Below are 21,116 nucleotides of genomic sequence, written 5' to 3'. Positions count from 1 at the left end.
GCACCCTCTTTCCTAACAACAATTTTTTTCCCTCTTGGATCACTCTCACAGTACAAAAATACAATCTACATCACCTGCCTTAAAACTCCTTTAAAATTTTTTTTTTAGTTGTAGATGGACACAATACCTCTATTTAATTTATTTATTTTTATGTCGTGCTGAGGATTCAACCCAGTGCCTTACATATGCTGGGCTAACGCTCACTTTACTTCTGAGCTACAACCCCAGTCCTTAAAACTCCTTTTTGTCGGGAAAAAACCCTCTCTGTTCTTTATGATAGAACTCAAAGTGATTTTTAGATTCACTGTTTCATTTCCATTTTCTCGCTTACTATTTTATTTTGAACCTCCTTCAGTCAGGATTTTGACTGTTCTATTCCACTGAATAGGCATTGATATTTTTAGACATGATTTTGCTATGTTATTACTTTTGTCACTTCCTATACAATGCAAAGCTGTTGGTCTTATTACTATTCCTCTAAAGGCAATGAGTTGTTGTTTTCCTATCCTCTGTGTACTCTCAGATTTTTCTCTTGTTTTAGGTTTTCATCAGTTTTTCTGTGATGTGATAGGTGTTTTTTCCCTCTATAAATGTCTGCTATTATTTTTATTATTGCCTCTGGTAAATTAAGAGTATGCCACATGTTGGTTCTACATGTATACATACACAAGTATATTTAAATATATTGTTTTATATATATTTGCAATAAAAAGACTTAAGTGTTGTAGTCAGCTATTTTGCTGCTGTGACTAAATGATCTGATCAGTATTATTATAGAGGAGGAGAGGTTTATTTGAGGTCTCACAGTTTCAGAGGTCTTAGTGCATAGAAGGCTGGCTCCACACCTCAGGGCTTGAGGTGAGGCAGAACATCATGGTGGAAGAGTGTGGCAGAGGGAAGCAGCTCACATCATCAGAAGGAGAGAGAGAGCGTGCGAGAGGGAGGGGAAAGGGGAGGGTGGGGCAGGAGCAGAAAGTGGGGGTAGAGAAACTCTACTCTCCAGATACAAAATATATACCCCAAAGCCACGCCCTGATTCTAATCTCCTCTAGCCACACCCTACCATTTCAATGAATCCCATCAGGGATTAATTGACTGATTGGGTTAAGACTCTTACAACCCAATCATTTCTCCTCTGAAACTTCCTGCATTGTCTCACAAGTGAGCTTTTTGAGGGACACCTCACATCCAAACCATAATACTAAGATTTAAAACTCTCAGACTTGCTTATATCAGAATAAAATTAAAACCCAGGTTTTCTGGTATACCTTTTTTCTGAGGGTGGGATATTAGGGAGTGAACCCAGGAGCATTGTATCACTGAGCTATGTCTCCAGCCCTTTTTAAATTTTTAATTTTGAGACAGGGTCTTGCTAAGTTACTGAAGCTGGCTTTGAACTCACGATCCTCCTGCCTTAGCCTCCCGAGCCACAGGGATTACGAGTGTGCACTACCATGCGTGATCTCATTGTAGTTTTGATTTGCATTTCCCTGATTGGTAGTGATGTTGAACATTTTTTCATGTATTTATTAACCATTTGTATTTTTTTTTTGAGGAAGTTCTATTTAATTCTCCTACCCATTTATTGATTTTTTTTTTTTGCTGTTAAATTTTTGAGTTCTTTATGTATTCTAGATATTAATCCCCTATTTGGGGAGCAGCTGGCAAAGTTTTAATCTCATACTGTAGACTCTAACCTTCATGCTCTTAATAGTTTTCCTTTGCTCTGACGAAGCTTTTTAATTTGATGCTGCCCCACTTACTGATTCTTGGTTTTATTTCTTGAACTTTAGGAAAAGTCTTGCTAAGGAAGTGAGTGTCTGTGCCAATATGTTGGGAGAGTTGGGCCTACATTTTCTTTAAACAGTTGCAGAGTTTCTGGTTTAATTCCTAGGTCTTTGATTCACTTTAACTTACTTTTCATGCAGTGTGATAAATAGATGTATAGTTTCATTCTTTGACATGTGGATATAGTTTTTTCAGCACCATTTGTTAAAAAGGAAATCTTTGCTTCAGTGTATGTTTTTGGCACCTTTATCAAGTATCAGGTAACTTTATCTATGCATGTTTGTCTTTGTCTTCTATTCCATTGGTCTTTATGTCTGTTTTGGTGCCAGTACCATGCAGTTCTTTTTACTACAGCTCTGTAGTATAATTTGAGGTTCAGTTTTGTGTTGACAGCCTCCAGCATTGTTCTTTCTCAGGATTGCTTTGGTTTTCTGAATTTCCAAATTATTTTTATAACAGTTTTTTCCTAGTTCTGTGAAGGACATCATTGATATTTTGATGGGAATTACATTTAATCTGTATAATGCTTTTGGTAGTATGTTCACTTTGATAATATTCTACCCATCCAAGATCATGGAAGGTCTTTCAGTCTTTCTAAGGTCTTTGATTTCTTTTTTCAGTGTTCTCTTGTTTGCAATGTAGATATCTTTCACCTCCTTGGATAGATTTATTTCTCAGTATTTGTTTTTTTGAGGTTATTGTGAATGGGATATTTTTCCTAATTTGTTTTTCAGCAGGTTCATTATTGGTATATAGGAAAGCAACTGCTTTATGTATGCTGATCTTTTATCCTGCTACTTTACTAAATTTGTTTATCAGCTCCAGAAAATCTTCTGGTGGAATTTTTGGGTCTTCTAAATATAGGATCATGTCATCTGCAGAGATTATTTGATGACTTCTTTTCCTATTTATATCTCTATAATTTCCTTCTCTTGCTTGATTGTTCTGGCTAGAGTTTCAAGGACTGTTTGAATAGGAGTGGTAAGAGTGGATGTCCTTGTCTTCTTCCTTATTTTAGAGGAAATGCTTTCAGTTTTTCTGTGTTGAGTATGATGTTGGCCTTGGGTTTGTAATATGTAACCATTGCAGTGTTAAGGTAGGTTCCTTCTGTCTTCACTTCCTCTAGTGAGGAACATGAATGGGTGCTGAACTTTGTTGAATGATTTTTCTTTATTGAGAAAATTGTGATTCTTGTGATTCTCTGTATGTGTGGTGAGTTACATTTATTAATTTGCATGTGTTGAAACAGCCTTGTATTTGTGGGATAAAACCTACTTGATCATGATGCACTATCTTCTTAATGTGTTTTTGAAGGTGGTTTGCCAATATTTTATTAAGAATTTTTGCATCTATGTTCATCAAGGATATTGGTCTGAAGTTTTCTTTCCTTAATGTGTTTTTGTCTGATTTTGGTATCAGGGTGATATTGGCCTCACAGTGAATTTTAGGAGTGTTTCCTTCTTTTCTATTTCATGTAATAATTTGGGGAGAATTGGCATTAGTTGTTCTTCAAGAGTCTGGTAGAAATTGACAGAGAATCATCTGTTCCTGGACTTTTCTTTCCAATTTCATTACTTGATATTGGTCTGTTTAGGTTTTCTATGTCCTCATGGTTAATTTGAGTAGGTCATGTATCTCTAGGAATTTGCCAATCAGTATCTTCAAGATTTTCTAGTTTATTGGATATAAATTTTCAAAATAGTTTCTAATGATTGTTTGAATTTTAGTAGTATCTGTGGTGATACCTACTTTTAAAAATCTCTAATTTTGTTAATGGCGTCTTCTCTCCTTTGTTTTTTCAGTACTGGGGATTGAATCTAGAAGTGCTTAAACCACTGAGCCACATCCCCACCTTCTTTATTTTTATTTTGAGACAGGGCCTTACTGAGTTGCTGAGGCTGGTCAGAAACTTGAAGTCCTTCTGCCTCAGCCTCCTGTCATTGGAATCTCAGGTGTGCAACACTATGCCTGGCCCAGTTCCAGGGATTTTGATATGCTCTATCTCTATTTTAATTTGTTTCTAAATTTTTAAAATTTCTCCCCTGATTTCTTCTGTGATCCATTTGTCATTCAAAAGTGTATTATTTAATCGCCAGGTGTTAGAGGGTTTCTGTTTTTTATCTTGTCATTGATTTCTAATTTCATTCCATTATAATCTGATTGGATGCAAGGAATTATCTTTTTTTATTATTTGCTAAGATTTGCTTTTTTAAAAAATTGTTCTATTTAGTTATACATGACAGCAGAATGCATTCTGATTCATTTCTTGTGCTTTGGGAGTCTTGTTAAGGAAGTATGGTCCTAAGTCAACATGATGAAGAATTGGGCCTATTTTTTCTTCTGGTTGGTGCAGGGTCTCTGGTCTAATTCCTAGGTCCTTGATTCATTTCGAGTTGAGTTTGTGCAGGGTGAGAGGTGTCGGGGTCTTAAGCCCCCTTGCTCTTCTCGACCAGCGGCAAGGGAAGGGGACACTCCCCAACAAGGTCAGATCAGGATAGGTAAGGCCGACTGATCGCCCGCTCCCAGCCCTCCAGGTGGAGGACAATCAGACACATCAGGGAGACCCATCACAGCAGGAACTCGTTTATTGAGGAAATCGCACAACTTTTATGTAGGGTGGGGGCTAGGCGGGAACCAATCAGCTTAAAGGTCAGCAAGGCAGGGGGGTTCACGCAGGCAGGAGTCCCATTGGACTATATGGCAAGCACGAGCTGATCACGTTCGCGGAACTGTTGTTAACCAATCCCTGACGGTGGTCCGATTTATCGTCATGAACCTTTGAAACCGCTTTTGAGCCTTGATTTTGCTCACTCGCTAGGGAGTAAGGAGTCAGCCTGAGTTAGTTAATGTGTCATTAGTCCCAACAGAGAGGGGTTTAATTTCATTTTGCTGCATATGGATTTCCAGTTTCCCAGCACCATTTGTTGAGAGACTGTCTTTTCTCCAATGTATATTCTTGGTACCTTTGTTTAGTATGAGATAACTGTATTTATGTGGTTTTGTCTCTGTGTCTTCCATTCTGTACCATTGATCTATGTATCTTTTTTGGTGCCAATACCATGCTGTTTTTGTTACTATTGCTCCATAGTGTGGTTTAAGGTCTGGTATTGTGATACCTACTGCTTCACTCTTCATTCTAAGGATTGCTTGGCTATTCTGGATCTCTTATTTTTCCAAATGAATTTCATGATTGCTTTCTCTATTTCTATGAGGTAATACGTCATTGGGATTTTAATAGGAATTGCACTGAATCTGTATAACACATTTGGTAGTATGGCCATTTTGACAATATTAATTCTGCCTATCCAAGAATGTGGGAGGTCTTTCCATCTTCTATGGTCTTCTTCAATTTCTTTCTTCAGTGTTCTGTAGTTTTCATTGTAGAGATCTTTCACCTCTTTTGTTAGATTGATTCCCAAGTATTTTATTCTTTGAGGCTATTGTGAATGTGGTAGTTTTCCTAATTTCTCTTTCAGAGAATTCATCACTTATGTTGATTTTATATCCTGCTACTTGGCTGAATTCATTTATTAGTTCTAGAAATTTTCTGGTGGAATTTTTTGGATCCTCTAAATATAGAATCATGTTGTTGGCAAATAGTGATAGTTGGAGTTCTTTTTTTCCTATTCATATCCCTTTAATTTTTTTGGTCTGTGTGATTGCTCTGGCTGGAATTTCAAGGACTGTATTGAAAAGAAGTGGTGAAAGAGGGCATCCCTGCCTTGTTCCAGTTTTTAGAGGGAATGCTTTAAATTTTCCTCCATTTAGAATCATGTTGACCTTGGGCTTAGCATTGATAGCCTTTACAATGTTGAGGTACATTCCTACTATCTCTATTTTTTCTAGTGTTTTGTGCATGCAGTGGTGCTGTATTCTATCAAATGCTTTTTCTACATCTATTGAAATGATCATATGATTCCTGACATTAAGTCTGTTGATGTGATGAATTACATTTATTGATTTCTGGATGTTGAACCAACTTTGCTTCCCCGGGATGAACCTCACTTGATCATGGTGAGCTATCTTTTTAATATATTTTTGTATGCGGTTTGCCAGAATTTTGTTAAGAATTTTTGCATCTGTGTTCATCAGGGATATTGGTCTGAAGTTTTCTTTACTTTGATGTATCTTTGTATGGTTCTGGTATCAGGGTAATACTAACTTCATAGATTGAGTTTGGAAGGATTTCCCTCCTTTTCTATTGGATGGAATATTTTGAAGAGTATTGGTAGTAGCTCTTCTTTGAAAGTCTTATAGAATCTTGACTGAGAATCTGTCTGTTTCCAGTCTTTTCTTGGTTGGTAGGCTTTTGATGGTGTCTTTTATTTCTTTGCTTCAAATTGATCTGTTTAAATTTTGTATGTCTTCCTGATTCAGTTTGGATGGATTATAGGTCTCTAGAAATTTGTTCAAAGCTTTGAGATTTTCTATTTTGTTGAAGTATAGATTTTCAAAATAGCTTCTAATTATGTTTTGTATTTCAGTATTGTCTGTTGTGATATTTCCTTTTTCATTACTAATTTTGGTAATTTGAGTTTTCTCCTTTGATAGTGTGGTTAGGGTTTATCAATTTTGTTTATTTTTTCAAAGAACCAACTTTTTGTTCTGTCAGTTTTCTCAGTTGTTAATTTTGTTTCAATTTTGTTGATTTCAGCTCTGATTTAATGATTTCCTGTTTTCTACTTTTGATGTTGACCTGTTCTTTTTCTAGGGCTTTGAGATATAATGTTAGGTCATTCATTTGTTGACTTTTTGTTCTTATATTGTATGTGCTCAATCCAATGAATTTTCTCCTTTGTACTGCTTTCATAGTGTCCCAGAGATTTTGATCTGTTATATCAGTGTTCTCTTACCTCTAAGAATTTTTTTTATCCCTTCCTTGATGTCTTTTGCTATCTGTGCATCATTCAGTAGTGTATTATTTAGTCTCCAGGTGTTGGAGTAGTTTCTATTTCTTATTTTATCATTGATTTCTGATTTCATTCCGTTATGATCTGATAGAAAGCAAGGTAGTATCTCTTTTTTTTGTATTTGCTAAGAGTTGCATATGATCTGTTTTAGAGAAGGATCTGTGTGCTGCTGAGAAAAAAATGTATTTGCTCATTAATGGATGGAATGTTCTATATATGTCTGTTAAGGCTGAATTATTGATTATATTATTTAATTCTTTTATTTCTTTGTTCAGTTTTTGTTTGGAAGATCTATCCAGTGGTGAGAGAGGTGTGTTAAAGTCACCCAGTATTATTGTATTGTGGTCTGTTTGATTCCTGAAATGGAGAAGGGCTTGTTTAATGTACATAGATGCTCCATTGTTTGGGGCATAAATATTTACGTTTGTTATATCTTATTGATTTATGGTTCCCTTGAGCAGTATGAAATGTCCTTCCTTATCCCTTCTGACTAACTTTGGCTTGAAGTCCACTTTGTCTGGTATGAGGATGGAAACCCCAGCTTTTTCACCAAGTCTATGGGCATGATATGATTTTTCCCAACCTTTCACCTTCAGTCTGTGGATGTCTTTTCCTAGGAGGTGAGTCTCTTGAAGACATCATATGGGTCTTTTTTAAAAATTCAGTCTGCCAGTCTGTGTCTTTTGTTTGATGAGTTTAGGTCATTAACATTCAGGGTTATTATTGAGATATGATTTGTATTCCCAGTCATTTTGGCTTATTTTAGGTTTTTAACTTGACTTGGTTTCTCCTTTGATTGACTTTTCCTTTAGTGTAGTTCCTCCCTTTGCTGATTTTCATTTTGTTTTTCATTTCCTCCTCATGGAATATTTTGCTGAGAACATTCTGCTGTGCAGGTTTTGCATTTGTAAATTCTTCTAACTTTTGTTTATCATGGAAGGTTTTTATATCATCATCAAATCTGAAGGTTAGTTTTGCTGGGTATAAGATTCTTGCTTGGTATATATTGTTTTAGGCTCTTCTAGCTTTTAGGGTCTGAACTGAGAAATCTGCTGATAACTGTACTGGTTTCCCTGTATTTGTGATCTGATACTTTTCTCTCATGGCCTTTTAAATTCTATCTTTATTTTGTATGTTGGGCATTTTCATTATAATGTGTCTTGGTTTGGATCTGGTTGTAATGTTGTACATTTGGTGTCCTGTACAAAATTTGATTTTCCATTCATTCTGAAGGTTTGGGAAATTTTCTGATATTATTTCATTGAATAGACTGTTCATTCCTTTGGTCTGTATCTCTGTGCCTTCCTCAGTCCCAGTAATTCTTAAATTTGGTCTTTTCATGTTATCCCTTAATTCTTGCAGGTTCTGTTCATGATTTTTTTACCATCTCATCTGTGTGGTCAACTTATTTTCTAGATTAAATATTTTGTTTTCATTGTCTGGAGTTCTGTCTTCCAAGTGATCTAGTCTGTTGGTGATTGTTTCTATAGAGTTTTTTATTTGGTTTATTTTTTCCTTTGTTTTGAGGATTTTTTTTCCCCCACAATCTCTCTTTACTGAAATACTCTTTTGTTTCCTGCATTTGATCTTTTAAGTGTATATTATGTGCATTTGCTCTCTTTTATCATCCTTTATTTTGCAGATCATTTTAATTCTGTATGTTCTGAATTCCTTTTCTGACATTTCTTCTACCGTGCTCTCAATGGATTCTGTTAATATAGCATCTTGGTTTGTTTGGGGCACTTTCTTCCCTTTTTTTCCCCCATGCTGTTTGTATATCTTCCCCTCTAACACTGCAGATCTGAGGTATTATAGTTTCCACCCTATAGATTTATCATGTCCCCAGGATTCTAATATCTCATCTTTAAGGGGCAGATCAATATTAACAGCATCCAGTATACAACCTTAAACCAAATAGTGCCTATTAAGATGTTAACAGTATTGTCATAGTAAACATATATGATGTGTTCAGTTATTATTTACAGCATAAGCAGTAGTTTTGCAGTAAGGTCTATAATTTGTAATGGTGGACAAGGAGGATGGGAGAGGGACATAGGATGTAATGTTAATGAGGTAAGAAGTGAGAATATAGAGGTACTAGATCATGGCAAGAGTAAAAGGGGAATCAAAAGAAGGTGGTTGTTAGTAGGAGGAAAGGGATAAAGAGACTGAGGAAACAGATAAATAAGAGGAAAATAGAGTGAACAAAAAAATGAAATAAAAATGAAAATAAAAAATAATAAGAATAATAATGTTAAAAAAGAATCTACAACAAAACTGTAATATACTATTCACACCTCCCAGTCTTCATTAACTGATGCATGAAAGGTACTTGATTGCAAAGATGCTAGGGATGTGAGAGCAGGAAATGAAAAAAGAAAAAAAAAATGGGGAAAAGAAAAAAAAAGATTCTTGAAAGAACATTGAACAATTGTTTCTATTGGAATTCAGTATCTTCTCTGCCTCCCTTCTCTTCTGATATGTGGAGTTGTCTGGACTTTGCTGGTAACTCCACCCCGATGATAGTTAACTAAGGTGGGAGGATTAGACTTGGAGGCAGGAATCCTGGAGGCAGAGTATAGCCACTGCCAGTGCCTCTGGATGATTGCACCCCAGGAGTCTCCTTTGGGACACAGGAGCATGGTCTTAGCTTTTTCCCCTCACTTGTGGACTCCACAATTCCTGTTTGTAATTTAGTCTCTAAATCGTATCTCTCTGTCCCTGCCCTTTCAACTTTCCAATCAGGAACCTCTCTTCCTGGAGGTCCTGAGTGCCAAGTGCCAGGACCTGCCTGCCTATCTTGGAAAGCTATTCTATATTAGGCAAATCAGGACCAGGTGTTAAAAGCTGTGTGCCAGCTGCAGGCACTGGGCAGGTTGGTGGCTAGGGGATGGTTGGGAGACTGGGGATTGAGGAGCAGGAGGACCCTTTTGATTGCCAAACTGGCGGGACCAGGTGCTCAGTGGAGTCGTGGACCAGGCTGCTTGTTGGGTCCCAACAAGTGCTTACTAGTTATCTCTGGGATCCTGATGGGTGCTGAACTGGTTGACTGGATGAGCCTGGATCAAGATTTACTCACACCCCTTTTCCCACCCACTGACCTTGTAAGGCTCTCTCCTCCCTCTGCAGCAAGATGGTGGCTCTTAGCTCACCTATCAGGGATACCTCAGATGCAACCAAGTCTGCAGGGATCTTGGTGATGATCTTTCAGGACCTGGCTGATAACCCTGAATATAAGTGACCACGTCTCAAGTTGTTGGCAGCAAAAGTGACTGACTTGTAGGTACCTTGATAATGAGCTTCTGGCAGGTGTCCCAGGATGGAAGCTGCCCCAATTAAATATGGCGGTGGTGGCATTGGGGATAATCCAAAATGGTGGCTGAGGTGACCCAACATGTTGGTAGATGGGGAGCTGCAGTGCTGGGGCTGGCACTGGAGATCTGCACAGGGCTTGGCTAAGATTTGCTTTGTGTCTTAAAATATCATGTTTTAGAGAATGTTCCATGTACTGCTCAAGAACGAAGTGAATTCAGTTGTCAGTGGATGAAATATTATATCGATGTCTGTTAAGTCTGTTTGGTTAGTAGTGTTTTTTAGTTCTGAAGAATCTTTAGTTTATGTCTGGATGATGTATCCAGTTGATGAGAGAGGTGTGTTGAAGTTACTCAGTGTTACTGCATTGTGGTCTATTTTGTGTGCACTGCTATTGTGGCATAAATATTTACAGTCATTATATCTTGTTGGTTTATTACTTTAACCTTAAGACGTGACCTTTTTTTCTTTTGATTACTTTGACTTGAAGTTACTTTGTTTAATATGGTAGTAGCTACCCCTGCTTGCTTATAGCTACCATTTTGCATGGTATGTCTTTTCCCATCTTTTCACATTCAATCTGTGGATTTTTTTTTATAAGATGAGCCTTTTGTAAACATCATATGGTTGGGTCTTGTTTTTTAAATCCAATCTGCCAATCTCTGTCTTTTGATTGAAGAGTTTGGACTTTTTGCATTATTATAGAGAGATTATTTTTATTTCTTGCCATTTTGATTTCTAATGCTTTATTCCTACTTGATTCCCCTTTAATTGCATATTCCTATAGTGTCAGTCTTCCCTATGCTTTTTTTCATTTCTTCTTGAAGAGATATTTGAGTATATTTTATAGTACAGACTTAGTGGTGATGAATTCTTTTAGTTGTGCTTATCATGGAAGGTTTTTATTTCATCAACAATTGTGAAGGATAATTTTACTGGATATTATAATCTTGGTTGGCACCTGTTTTCTTTCAGGGCTTGGTACATATTATTCCATGCCCTCCTGGATTTTAGGGTTTGAATGGGAAAATCAGTTGAAATCCAGATTAGTTTACCTCTAAATGTGACCTGCTGTTTTTCTCATTGCCACTTTTAAAACTCAATCCTTATTCTGCATATTAGGTATCTTCATTACAATGTGTCTTGGAGAAGATCTTTTTTCATCCTATTTGGAGTTCTATATGCCTCTTTTATTTGGATTTCCATCTTGTTCCTAAGGTTTGTAAAATTTTATAATATTATGTAAAAGGTTATGTACTCATTTACTTGTATTTTGGAACCTTTGTCTACCCCAATGATTCTTATATTTAGTCTCTTGATGTTATCCCAGATTTCTTGAATATTCTGATCATAGTCTTTTAACTTCTATTCTTTATTATTGACTTATTTTCAAGATTATAGACTTTGTCTTCAGAGCCTCGAAACTCTACTTTCAGTTGGTCTAATCTATTGGTAATACTGTCCACTAAATTTTTAATTTGATTTATTGAGTCTTTTATGTCCAGGATTTCCATTTGGTTCTTTTTCAGAATTTGTCTCTTTATTGAGATGATTTTTCACATCCTGTATTTTCTAAGTTTATTCCTTTCATCATCTTAAAGCTTGGTGAACATTTTAAGTATGAAGTTTCTAAATTCTTTCTCCTGTATTTTCTCTACTGTGATGTCATTGGCGTCAATGTTAAAGTGTTCTAGGCTGTTTGGGATTTTTTTTTTTTTTTTTCTTTTTCATATTGCTTGTATGGCTACCCATCTCTTGGGATGATTATTGCTTCTTCTTTTATACAAGAGACTATTTAGTGAGTATCTTTCTCTTACGATCCCTGGGCTGGGTGAATATCCAGGTATTGATGCTTTCATTCAGTGTGTATCAGTGTGCATCGGCACCATTTTGAGAGAGGACACTGAACCCTATTTATTGTAATTACTTCAGAGCAAAGCCATGTACTGTTGTACTTAATAAAACACTTATTGATGCAGTTCTCCACATGTCCCTAATTCAGGTATAAACTTGTAGTTCTCTCCAATCAGCTATTTCTTCACTGCCTTCTTTCTATGCTGTGGAACGATTGCCATCTAACTCCACTCTGCCATCTTCAAATTTCTCTCTGATTGGGTATTTATCCTGCTTGCAGTTTTTAGAGCTTCTGGATGAATTGGGCTAGTGTATTTTGTCAAGTTCCTTTTATGCTACCAAAGTAATGGCTTTGGGCAATTTAAGTAATTGCTTTATTTTAGGTAATAATTTTGATAATATCCATTTTGATAGTTGTAAAAACTGGGAACAGTTATATAGGAGTGTCCTTGCTTATAGGAAGTACATATTGATGTGTTTACTGGCAAGGGCTATCATAACTATATTTTCACAAAAAATATGAGGATATTTTGGATATTCTTTTTGCTAATTTGTAACTTGTCTGTAATTTGAATTTATTTTTTAAAAAAAGTAATGTCTGTTTATCTCATAATTGGCTTCTCATCACATAACCACAACAAATTGGCTGCTTCCCAAAACTTGAGTACATATCACAGAGACCTTATGGATCATGTTAGTCATCTTTCTATCTGTATAATAAAATACCTGAAATATTTAACTTATAAAGATAAAAAGTTTATTTTGACTCACCGTTTTCGAAGTTCCACTCCAAGACTGGATATACTCATAGCTTTGGGCCTTTGGTGGGTGTGCCAGATGGCAATGGGGGAGAGTGTTGCTCATCTCATTAGCTAGGAAGCAAGGAGAGAGTGTCTGGATGGGCCGGGGTTACAAAATCCCTTGTAGGAGCACACCCTCAATAGCCCAAGATCCTTTCACTAGGCCTACTTCCTAAATAATCCTCCACCTCCTGGTAGTACCCCTCTGGGGACCAGTTCTCTAACACGTGGACCTTTGAGATATTTAGTATTTAAACTCAACAGCCTGTAAAGCCTAAAGTAAAAAATATGTGTGTGGCCCTTTGTATGTAGAAGTTTGCTTACCCTTGCTCTAGAGTTTAGAGATTTTATTCTTCCTCTGAAGTTATACTAGTCATTACTAAGTTCCTTTGAGAAAAATACGTTGCTTTTTCTTAACATACACCCCAAATAATCAAGCAATTAAAATCAAGCACTAGGTGAGGAGACCCCAAAATGGAATGCAAGTAGTAACATATTACAAGTGAATAATATAACCATATTGAAGGGAGTGAGAATTGATTTGATGATTTTGGAAACCAGTACTTTGAATACTGGAAGAAGCTAAGGACAAGATCTATACTGAAATGCCATAATCTAGTTACTAATTTAGTTAGTAAATATTTTTCTCATAAGGGATATAGGTTAACAATTCTGAAACTATATTTCAAATTGAACGGATAAGTAAAATATTATAGTCAGTTAGAGCTGGGATTTTTGCCTCATTCAATTTTATACAGTTCTGAATTTCATACCTGTATCTGCATTTGTTTACATTTTCAACTGTGAATACTACAGTCTGTGTGCATAAGTTTTGATACATTTTAACTGCTTGTAACTGATAGTTGTATATTTATAATAAATGATACACTATTTTCTAAATACATTTTATGCATTCAGGACATATCTAACTTTTCTTTATTTTTTCAATTTTTCTAGGATGTATGGTTTATGTTTGTTTTTTCAGATTGTTGCAAATCTCAAAAAAAAAATTCACTCATGCTCCATTGAAAGGTCATCTATATTTTATGTTTTCCTCACTGTCCACACAAGTGCTTTGCAAATAGTAATTTTCTAGTAAATGTATTGTTGCCTAAGGAGTCCAGACATGATATGTGATTAGGCTGACGAGGATTAGAAGAGGGCATGAAAACACACATGAATTGTACTGGAATTTTATGCTGGGCCCAGTGGTGAACTTGTTTGATAAAAAGGCAGATTGCCCACATGGAATTCTGTCTCATGTGGATGCTTTAGGATCCCTTTCTTCCCATACGTACTTGGCTTATAAAAACAGGCTATTTTCATGTAATGTGTATGTATGTATGCATGTATATATTTTATCTATTGGTAAATAAGTTTATCAATAGGTAAATTTACCAATATATAAGTATATACATACATATACATATTTATTTGTATTGAATTCAGGACACTCTTTCTACAGAACTACACTCCCAGTCTTTTTCATTTTTTACTTTGAGGTAGGGACTTGCTAAGTTGCTGAGGTTGACCTCAAATGTGATCCTTTTGCTTCACCCTCTCAAATCACTGGGATTGCTGCAGAGAACTTTCAGGGGAAATTTGTAGCATGTTTGTAGAACTTGGTCTCTTTCCCTTAAACTCGTTAGTATGTAAGTTGTGGTGCTGATACGGGTACACAGCAGTGCTTACGCTTCTTAGGACACTTTTTCAAACCTTAGATTGTATTTATTCTTGAAATAATTTTTTTTAAACTGTAAAATTTAGTCTTTTTAGACCAAAAAAAAAAAAAAAAAAAATTCAGTAGAGTTTCTTTTCTGTTTAACCACCTTCCAAAGTCCAAATTAGTTTTAAATGTTTCCTTTCTGAGTAAATGTGGGAAATAATGTTGTCAAGTATGGTCTATATGTTGAGTAATGTAATACCTAAAAATCTAATATTCTCTTTTTCACACAAAGGCCTCATTCCAGCGTTCCAATAGTCACGATAAAGTAAGGAGAATAGTTGCAGAGGAGGGTCGTACAGCAAGAAACCTAATAGCTTGGAGCGTTCCACTGGAAAACAAAGATGATGATGGTATGTATTAAAAAATAATTGGTTTCATCTTTGTTGTAAACTATGCTAGCCAAGTTCTAGCATCTCTCGAGGCAAGGAAGAAGAATCCCTTGAGCCCAGGAATTCAAAGCCAGCCTAAGTAACCCCATCTCAGAAAACCAAAACCGAAACAAAACAGAAAAAATTAGAAGGATATATTTTGTTCCAAATAACAAGTAGATTAAAAACCGGATGTTCACAGTTAGAACTTGAGAAAATTAGTATATGTCAAGTAATTTTTAATTGCTTTTGTATGCAAATGGCTTAATTAAAGTGTTATCATTAACTTTGATCTTTCAGATAACAATGAAATTGGGCTTGTTATATTATTATGACTGGCAGGTTAGTTTTTTTTTTTAAAGTTATAAGAGATTTAAGGGACTGGGGATGTAGCTCAGTGGTAGAGCACTTGTATATCATGTGTGAATCCCTGGGTTCTATCCTCAGCACTACCTAAAAATAAATAAAATAAAGGCATTGTGTCCATCTACAACTAAAATATTTAAAAAAATTTAAATTTTTTTCTTACTGAATTCTTATAGTTTACAACAAATTACTATGTGTTTTATGAAAAAAAAATCAGAATATAACTGAATGGTAGAGTACTTCCCTAGCATTTGTGAAGTCCCATGTCCAATTCCCAGCTCCACAAAAATAAAATACCAACACTGCCACCACCACTGCCAACAAGACCAGAAGAGAGGAATTTAAAGGATCCCAATACAAATGAATGATAGGTGTTTTAAGAAGATGGAAATGTTAATTACCCCAATTTAATTATTGTATACCTGTATCAAATTATCACACCATCTTATTATCAGTGATTTTAGATGGTAGTTGGTATGTCTACCAAGCCTTTCCAACTGCTTATGCTTATTTGTTGGAGTGTTGACCTTATGTTTTCTTTTAGTAATCGCAAAGTTTCTGGTCTAATTTCTAGGTCTTTACTCCATTTTTGAATTGACTTTTATGCAGGGTAAGAGATAGGAATCTAGTTTCATTCTTTTACATATGGAAAACCAATTTTTCTAGCACTATTTGTTAAAAGTGCTGTCTTACTTCCAGCATATGTTTTTGGTGCTTTTGTGAAAAATGAGATGACTGTATCTGTATGAACTTGTCTCTGTTTTCTGTTCTGTTCCATTGATGTATGTGTCTGTTTTTATGCCATTAACCTGCTATTTTTGTTTCTATAGCTCTGTAGTATAATTTTAAGTCAGGTATTGGGATGCTTCTGGCATAATATTTTTTTAACTTAGACTTGCTTTGGTATTCTGGGTATTTTATTCTTCTGTATGATTTTTTTTTTTGGTATCGAGGATTGAACTCAAGGGCACTTAACCACTGAGGCACATCCCCAGCCCTTTTTTGTATTTTATTTAGAAACAGGGTCTCACTGAGTTGCTTAGGGCCTCACTAAGTTACTGAGGCTTGCTTTCGAAGTCAAGATCTTCCTGCCTCAACCTTCTGAGCCTCTGGGTTTACAGTCATGTGCCACCCAGTCATGTGCCACCGTGCCTGACTCTTCTGTATGAATTTTAAGACTTTTTTTTTATAGTTCTGTGAAGAATGTTATTGGTATTTTGATGGGGATTGCATGGAATCTGTAAACAATATTGATTCTGCCTGACTGTGAACATGGTAGGTCTTTCCATTTTCTTGGGTCTTCATATATTTATTTCTTCAGTGTTCTGTAATTTTTCATATAGAGGACTTTCATTCATTCCTAGGTATTTTATTTTGTTTTTGAGGTTGTTATGAGTGGATTTGTTTTCCTGATTTTTTTTTCAGTAGATTCATTATTGGTATATAGAAAAGCTGTTGATTTTTTTGAGACTATACTTTTCTTATTTTTTTTTTTGTCAATGATGTTCATTTTAATCAAGTTATTAAAGTATATTTTATTAGACTTGCTAGTAGAATTCAAAATGAAAAAGTTAATAAATAAGCACAATACTGATTCTATTGACAGCGTAAATTCTGAATGGAGTTAGGAAAGAATATGTTTTTTTTTTTTCAGTCATTTGTTAATCAATGAAATATATATTGATAAAACACTAAGTAGTAGACACAGTAAGAAGTTTAAAACAGTATAAATAGGGGCTGGGGAGATAGCTCAGTTGGTAGAGTGCTTGCCTTGCAAGTACAAGGTCCTGAGTTCAATCCCCAGCACTGCCAAAAACCCCAAAAACAAACAAACAAAAAGTATAAATAACCTGACATGAAGAATATTTTTTGCATAATGATACATCTGAAATCTAAAAATCTTAGAAATAATCATTTAAATGTTAATTTTATAAATAAAATCAATTATATTGTTATTTTATGGGGATTAAATATATGCATAACTCATCCATTGGTGATATATCATTTCCTCTACTGGAGGTTAAAAAAAATGGAACTCAAAAAAAGTTTAAAATGCATTAATTTTTATCAGATCTTAGCATTTATATGTTAGTGAATTCAAGATGGATTCAGTAACTAAATTTGTTACAAACTATGATGCTAAAAGAAAAAACAAGATTCCACTTCCATTGAAATGTTGAAAATATAAATTTTTAAAATGAATGGATCTAGAAACACTTTTTTTCCAAGATAGAATGTTCAAAACCAATGTCTAATAAATCTAGCTTCCGTCTCATCGGTTAAATATTTCACAGGTGTGACTAATTTTTAACACAGTTTTCTGCACCTGTGTTTACCTGATTGTAGATTTACTTCATCATCTGTTCATCTGTGTTTAACCTATAAAATTCTGAACTTGAAGAGTATACCTGGATTTTTTTTTTTTTTTACTACATTTGATATAGAATTGAAGAAAAGTGTACTTCATAAATATTGACAAACTTCAGTAATAGATATGCTGCATTTTTAGAAGGGAAAAAAGGAATAAGGAATTGGTTTTGAAAATGTTTCAACTAATTTGAAAAGATTTACTCATTAAATGTTATGTATGTATTGTAAGAATAATATGAGTCAAGCATGCTTGTAAAGTTAGTTGAGCATTTAAAAAGAATCCTTTAAAAAAAGAAAAGTTGAATTAAATAACCATCCTGGTGGAATCATGCTATCACATGTTCACAATAAAATGATTTCAAAAATGATTTGTATTCAGTTAATGATATATTTATTTATATGATTGCATATTCTCAGCTAAATGATTAGGTTTATGCTTTAAAAATATAAGAGAATATTTCCATCAGTTTAAATTTGTCACCTTAATAAGCCTGGTTCAATTATGTTGAAGTATGAGAATGAAAAAGGAAAAGAGGTTAGGGAAGTTTTAAAGAAGAGAGAACAGCACTAGTGATTGATTAGTTGTAAAACAGTAAAGAATGATTGCTTCCCATAATTTCTGAATGGCATTGAGAGACTGTCAGTTTCCAAAGAAAGGTGTCATGTTCAATACATATAAGAAAAGAATTTTGGAAGGGAAGGAAGAAGTATAAGGTGGAGCATGAGTAAGCTATTGATTTTTGAATCTTGATTTTGTGTCCTGCTACTTTGCTAAATTTATTAGTTCTAGAAGATTGTTGGTAGAGCTTTTGTATTTTTAAGTATAGGATCATGTCATCTGCAAATTGATAATTTGACTTCTTTTCCTATTTGTATCCCTTTTATTTCCATTTCCTCCTTTTACATAATTTGGCCAAAATTTTAAGTACTGTATTGAATAGGAGTGGTGAGAGTGACATCCTTGTCTTGTTCCTGATTTTAGGGAAATACGTTCAGTTTTTCCCCATTAAGTACAAGGTTGAGTTAGGGTTTGTTGAATTTGGGTAGGTTCCCTCTACTTCTAGTTTCTTCAGTGTTTTTATCATGAATGGGCGTTGGATTTTTTCAAAGACTTCCTCTGCATCTATTGAGATAACTAAATGATTTTGGTTTTTAGTTGAATTCATGTGGTGAATTACATTTCTTGATTTGCCTGTGTTGAACCATCATTGCATCTCTGGAGTGAAAGCAACGTGATCATGATGATTAATAATATTTTTTAGGTCTGAAGAACCTCTGTTAGTGACAGAAGTGTGTTGAAATCCCCTGGTATTATTGCATTGAGGTCTATTTAAGTCTTTAAGTTGAATAGTGTTTATTTTACATATTTATATGCATTGACATTTTGGGCATAAATTTTTACTATTGTTTTATCTCATTGTAGTGTTTCCTTTACCAACATGAAGTGACCTTTGTCTCTTTTGATTAAATTTGGCTTGAAATCTGCTTTGCCCGAGTATGAGAGTGTATGAGAGTAGCTCCTCCTGCTTGTTTTCAGGCTCCATGTGCATGATATATCATTCTCTATCCTTTCAGTTTCAGCCAGTGGATGTCTTTGCTTATAAGGCGAGTCTCTTGCAAACAACATATAGTTGGGTCTTGTTTTTTAATCCATTCTGCCAGTGTACCTATGTCTTTTCATTGGAAAGTTGAGACTGTTTACATTCAGTGTTTTTGTAGAGATGTTTATTCTTGCCATTTTGACTTATTTCTAATGTTTAATTTGGTCCTGTTTCTCATTTGCTTAGCTTTTCTTCCAACGAGCTTTGTCCATCCTGAGTCTTGGAGTTTGTTTTTAATTTGTTCTGTGTGTAGTATTTCTTTTAAGTATTCTTGTCTGTACTACTAGTTTAGTAGTCATTCTTTTGGTATCTGCTTATTTTGGAATTTTTTAAAAAAATTTCCCTTTGATTTTGAGGGATAGCTTTGTTGAATGTAGCAATCTTGGTTGACAGTTATTTTCTCCTGAAAAATGTTTATTTTTATAATAGCAGCTTGTTATTATATTATGACTACAGTATATACCCAAATATTTCTGAGGATGATAATTCCATTTTAAACAAGGGCTCTCTTTTTTGAATTATTTCTTTTTCCTCTGACATTTGTTCTAAACTGGTTTTTCTGTTGGATTTTCTAAAAAGCCTGGCTGGGATTGTTCTGTGAAATAGAATGAATGAAGTGATATGTAGTGTAATTTCATCTATGGTAGAACAGTGAGGGAGTCCCACTGATGTCAGGTGCCTTTGTGTTAAGGCTTATTTCACTTATTCTGCATCAGGGTTCTGCTCCAAAATTATGTTGTAGAAAGAAATTTTTCTGATATACATATTAGAGAATGATACATCTGACTACAAAAACCCTCCCTTTTTATCAGCACTAGGCATTGAATTTAGGGTCTTGCATATGCTAGGCATGTGCTCTACCAGTAAGCTAAATCTGCAACCCATAAACCTCCTTTTGCAAAATCAAACTGTGTATTTTATGAATCAGAGAATTTGATAAAAATAAAATACTGGGCTTATATGGTAAAAATATTCTTTAAAATTTTTTTTCAATTAGGTGCTCGAGTTGTGGCTCAGTGGTAGAATGCTTGCCTAGCATGTATGAGGTGTGAGGCACTGGGTTCAGTTCTCAGCACCACATATAAATAGGTAAATAAAAGAAAAGTCCATCAACAACTAATAAAAATATTAACTTTTAAAAATTCTTTTTATTATATGGTAAAAATATTCTTAATTTTATTTTTAAAATAAATTTAAAGGAAATATTTTCCAGACCTGTATGTAAGTTGAGAAATAACAGTAACTTGATGTTTTTAAGTTGTCAGCTTATCTGACTTGTTTAATTCATTTGTGTGTGTGTGTGTGTGTGTGTGTGTGTGTGTGTGTGTTTCATTATTTTTCCTTTTATGGTACCAGGGATTGAACCCAGGGGCATTTAACCACTGAGTCAATCCACAAAACATTTTGTTTTGTTTGAAACAGGGTTTCTCTAAGTTGTTGAGGCTGACTTTGAAGTTTCAGTCCTCCTGCCTCAGCCTTCTGAGCTGCTGGGAATACAAGTGTGTCACCTTGTCTTGCTATCTGACTCCTTAAGAAGTTGATTTATTCTTGTTCTGAGAAAGCCATTCAACCAAAGCAGCCTCTGGGACTTTGGAAATTTGCCTTTTTTAGAAAAACTAAATCATCAGTAGTTTCAATTGCATAGATTGTACTGTTTTGTGGTCTCTAGATGGAAATTATGTGTTATTATGCTTGGATAATTTTTATAGTTTAGTTTTATATTATTTAATTACCTACAGCTTAATTTTGTTATCTATTTTTTAAATAGTCATACTTTTTATTTTATTTTGTATTCTTTTTAGTTCTACATAATAGTAGAATGTATTTAAAAAATCTTTTTAGATGTTGATAGGCCTTTATTTTTTCATTTATTTAATGTGGTGCAGAGAATTAAACACAGTGCCTCACACATGCTAGGCAAGTGCTTCACCACTGAGCCACAACCCCAGCCCCTAGAATGTATTTTGACATGTTGTACATATATGGAGTGTAACTTCTCATTCTTCTGGTTTATATGATGT

The 21,116-nt window shown here is 34.8% G+C and overlaps 1 protein-coding gene across 1 annotated transcript in view; it reads left to right on the top strand.

Annotated features, from left to right (window-relative positions):
• Positions 1–21,116, top strand: part of Scaper (S-phase cyclin A associated protein in the ER) — a 484,560-nt gene that overhangs the window by 34,067 nt on the left and 429,377 nt on the right. Inside the window, 1 exon segment of the mRNA XM_047539576.1 lies at positions 14,623–14,740. Within this exon segment, the coding sequence (XP_047395532.1) occupies positions 14,623–14,740 (118 nt within the window).

This window comes from Sciurus carolinensis, chromosome 2 (genome assembly GCF_902686445.1).
Source record: "Sciurus carolinensis chromosome 2, mSciCar1.2, whole genome shotgun sequence".
NCBI lineage: Eukaryota > Metazoa > Chordata > Mammalia > Rodentia > Sciuridae > Sciurus > Sciurus carolinensis.
Note: the sequence above shows the minus strand (reverse complement) of the source record. Positions and strands in the feature narration are given on the sequence as shown.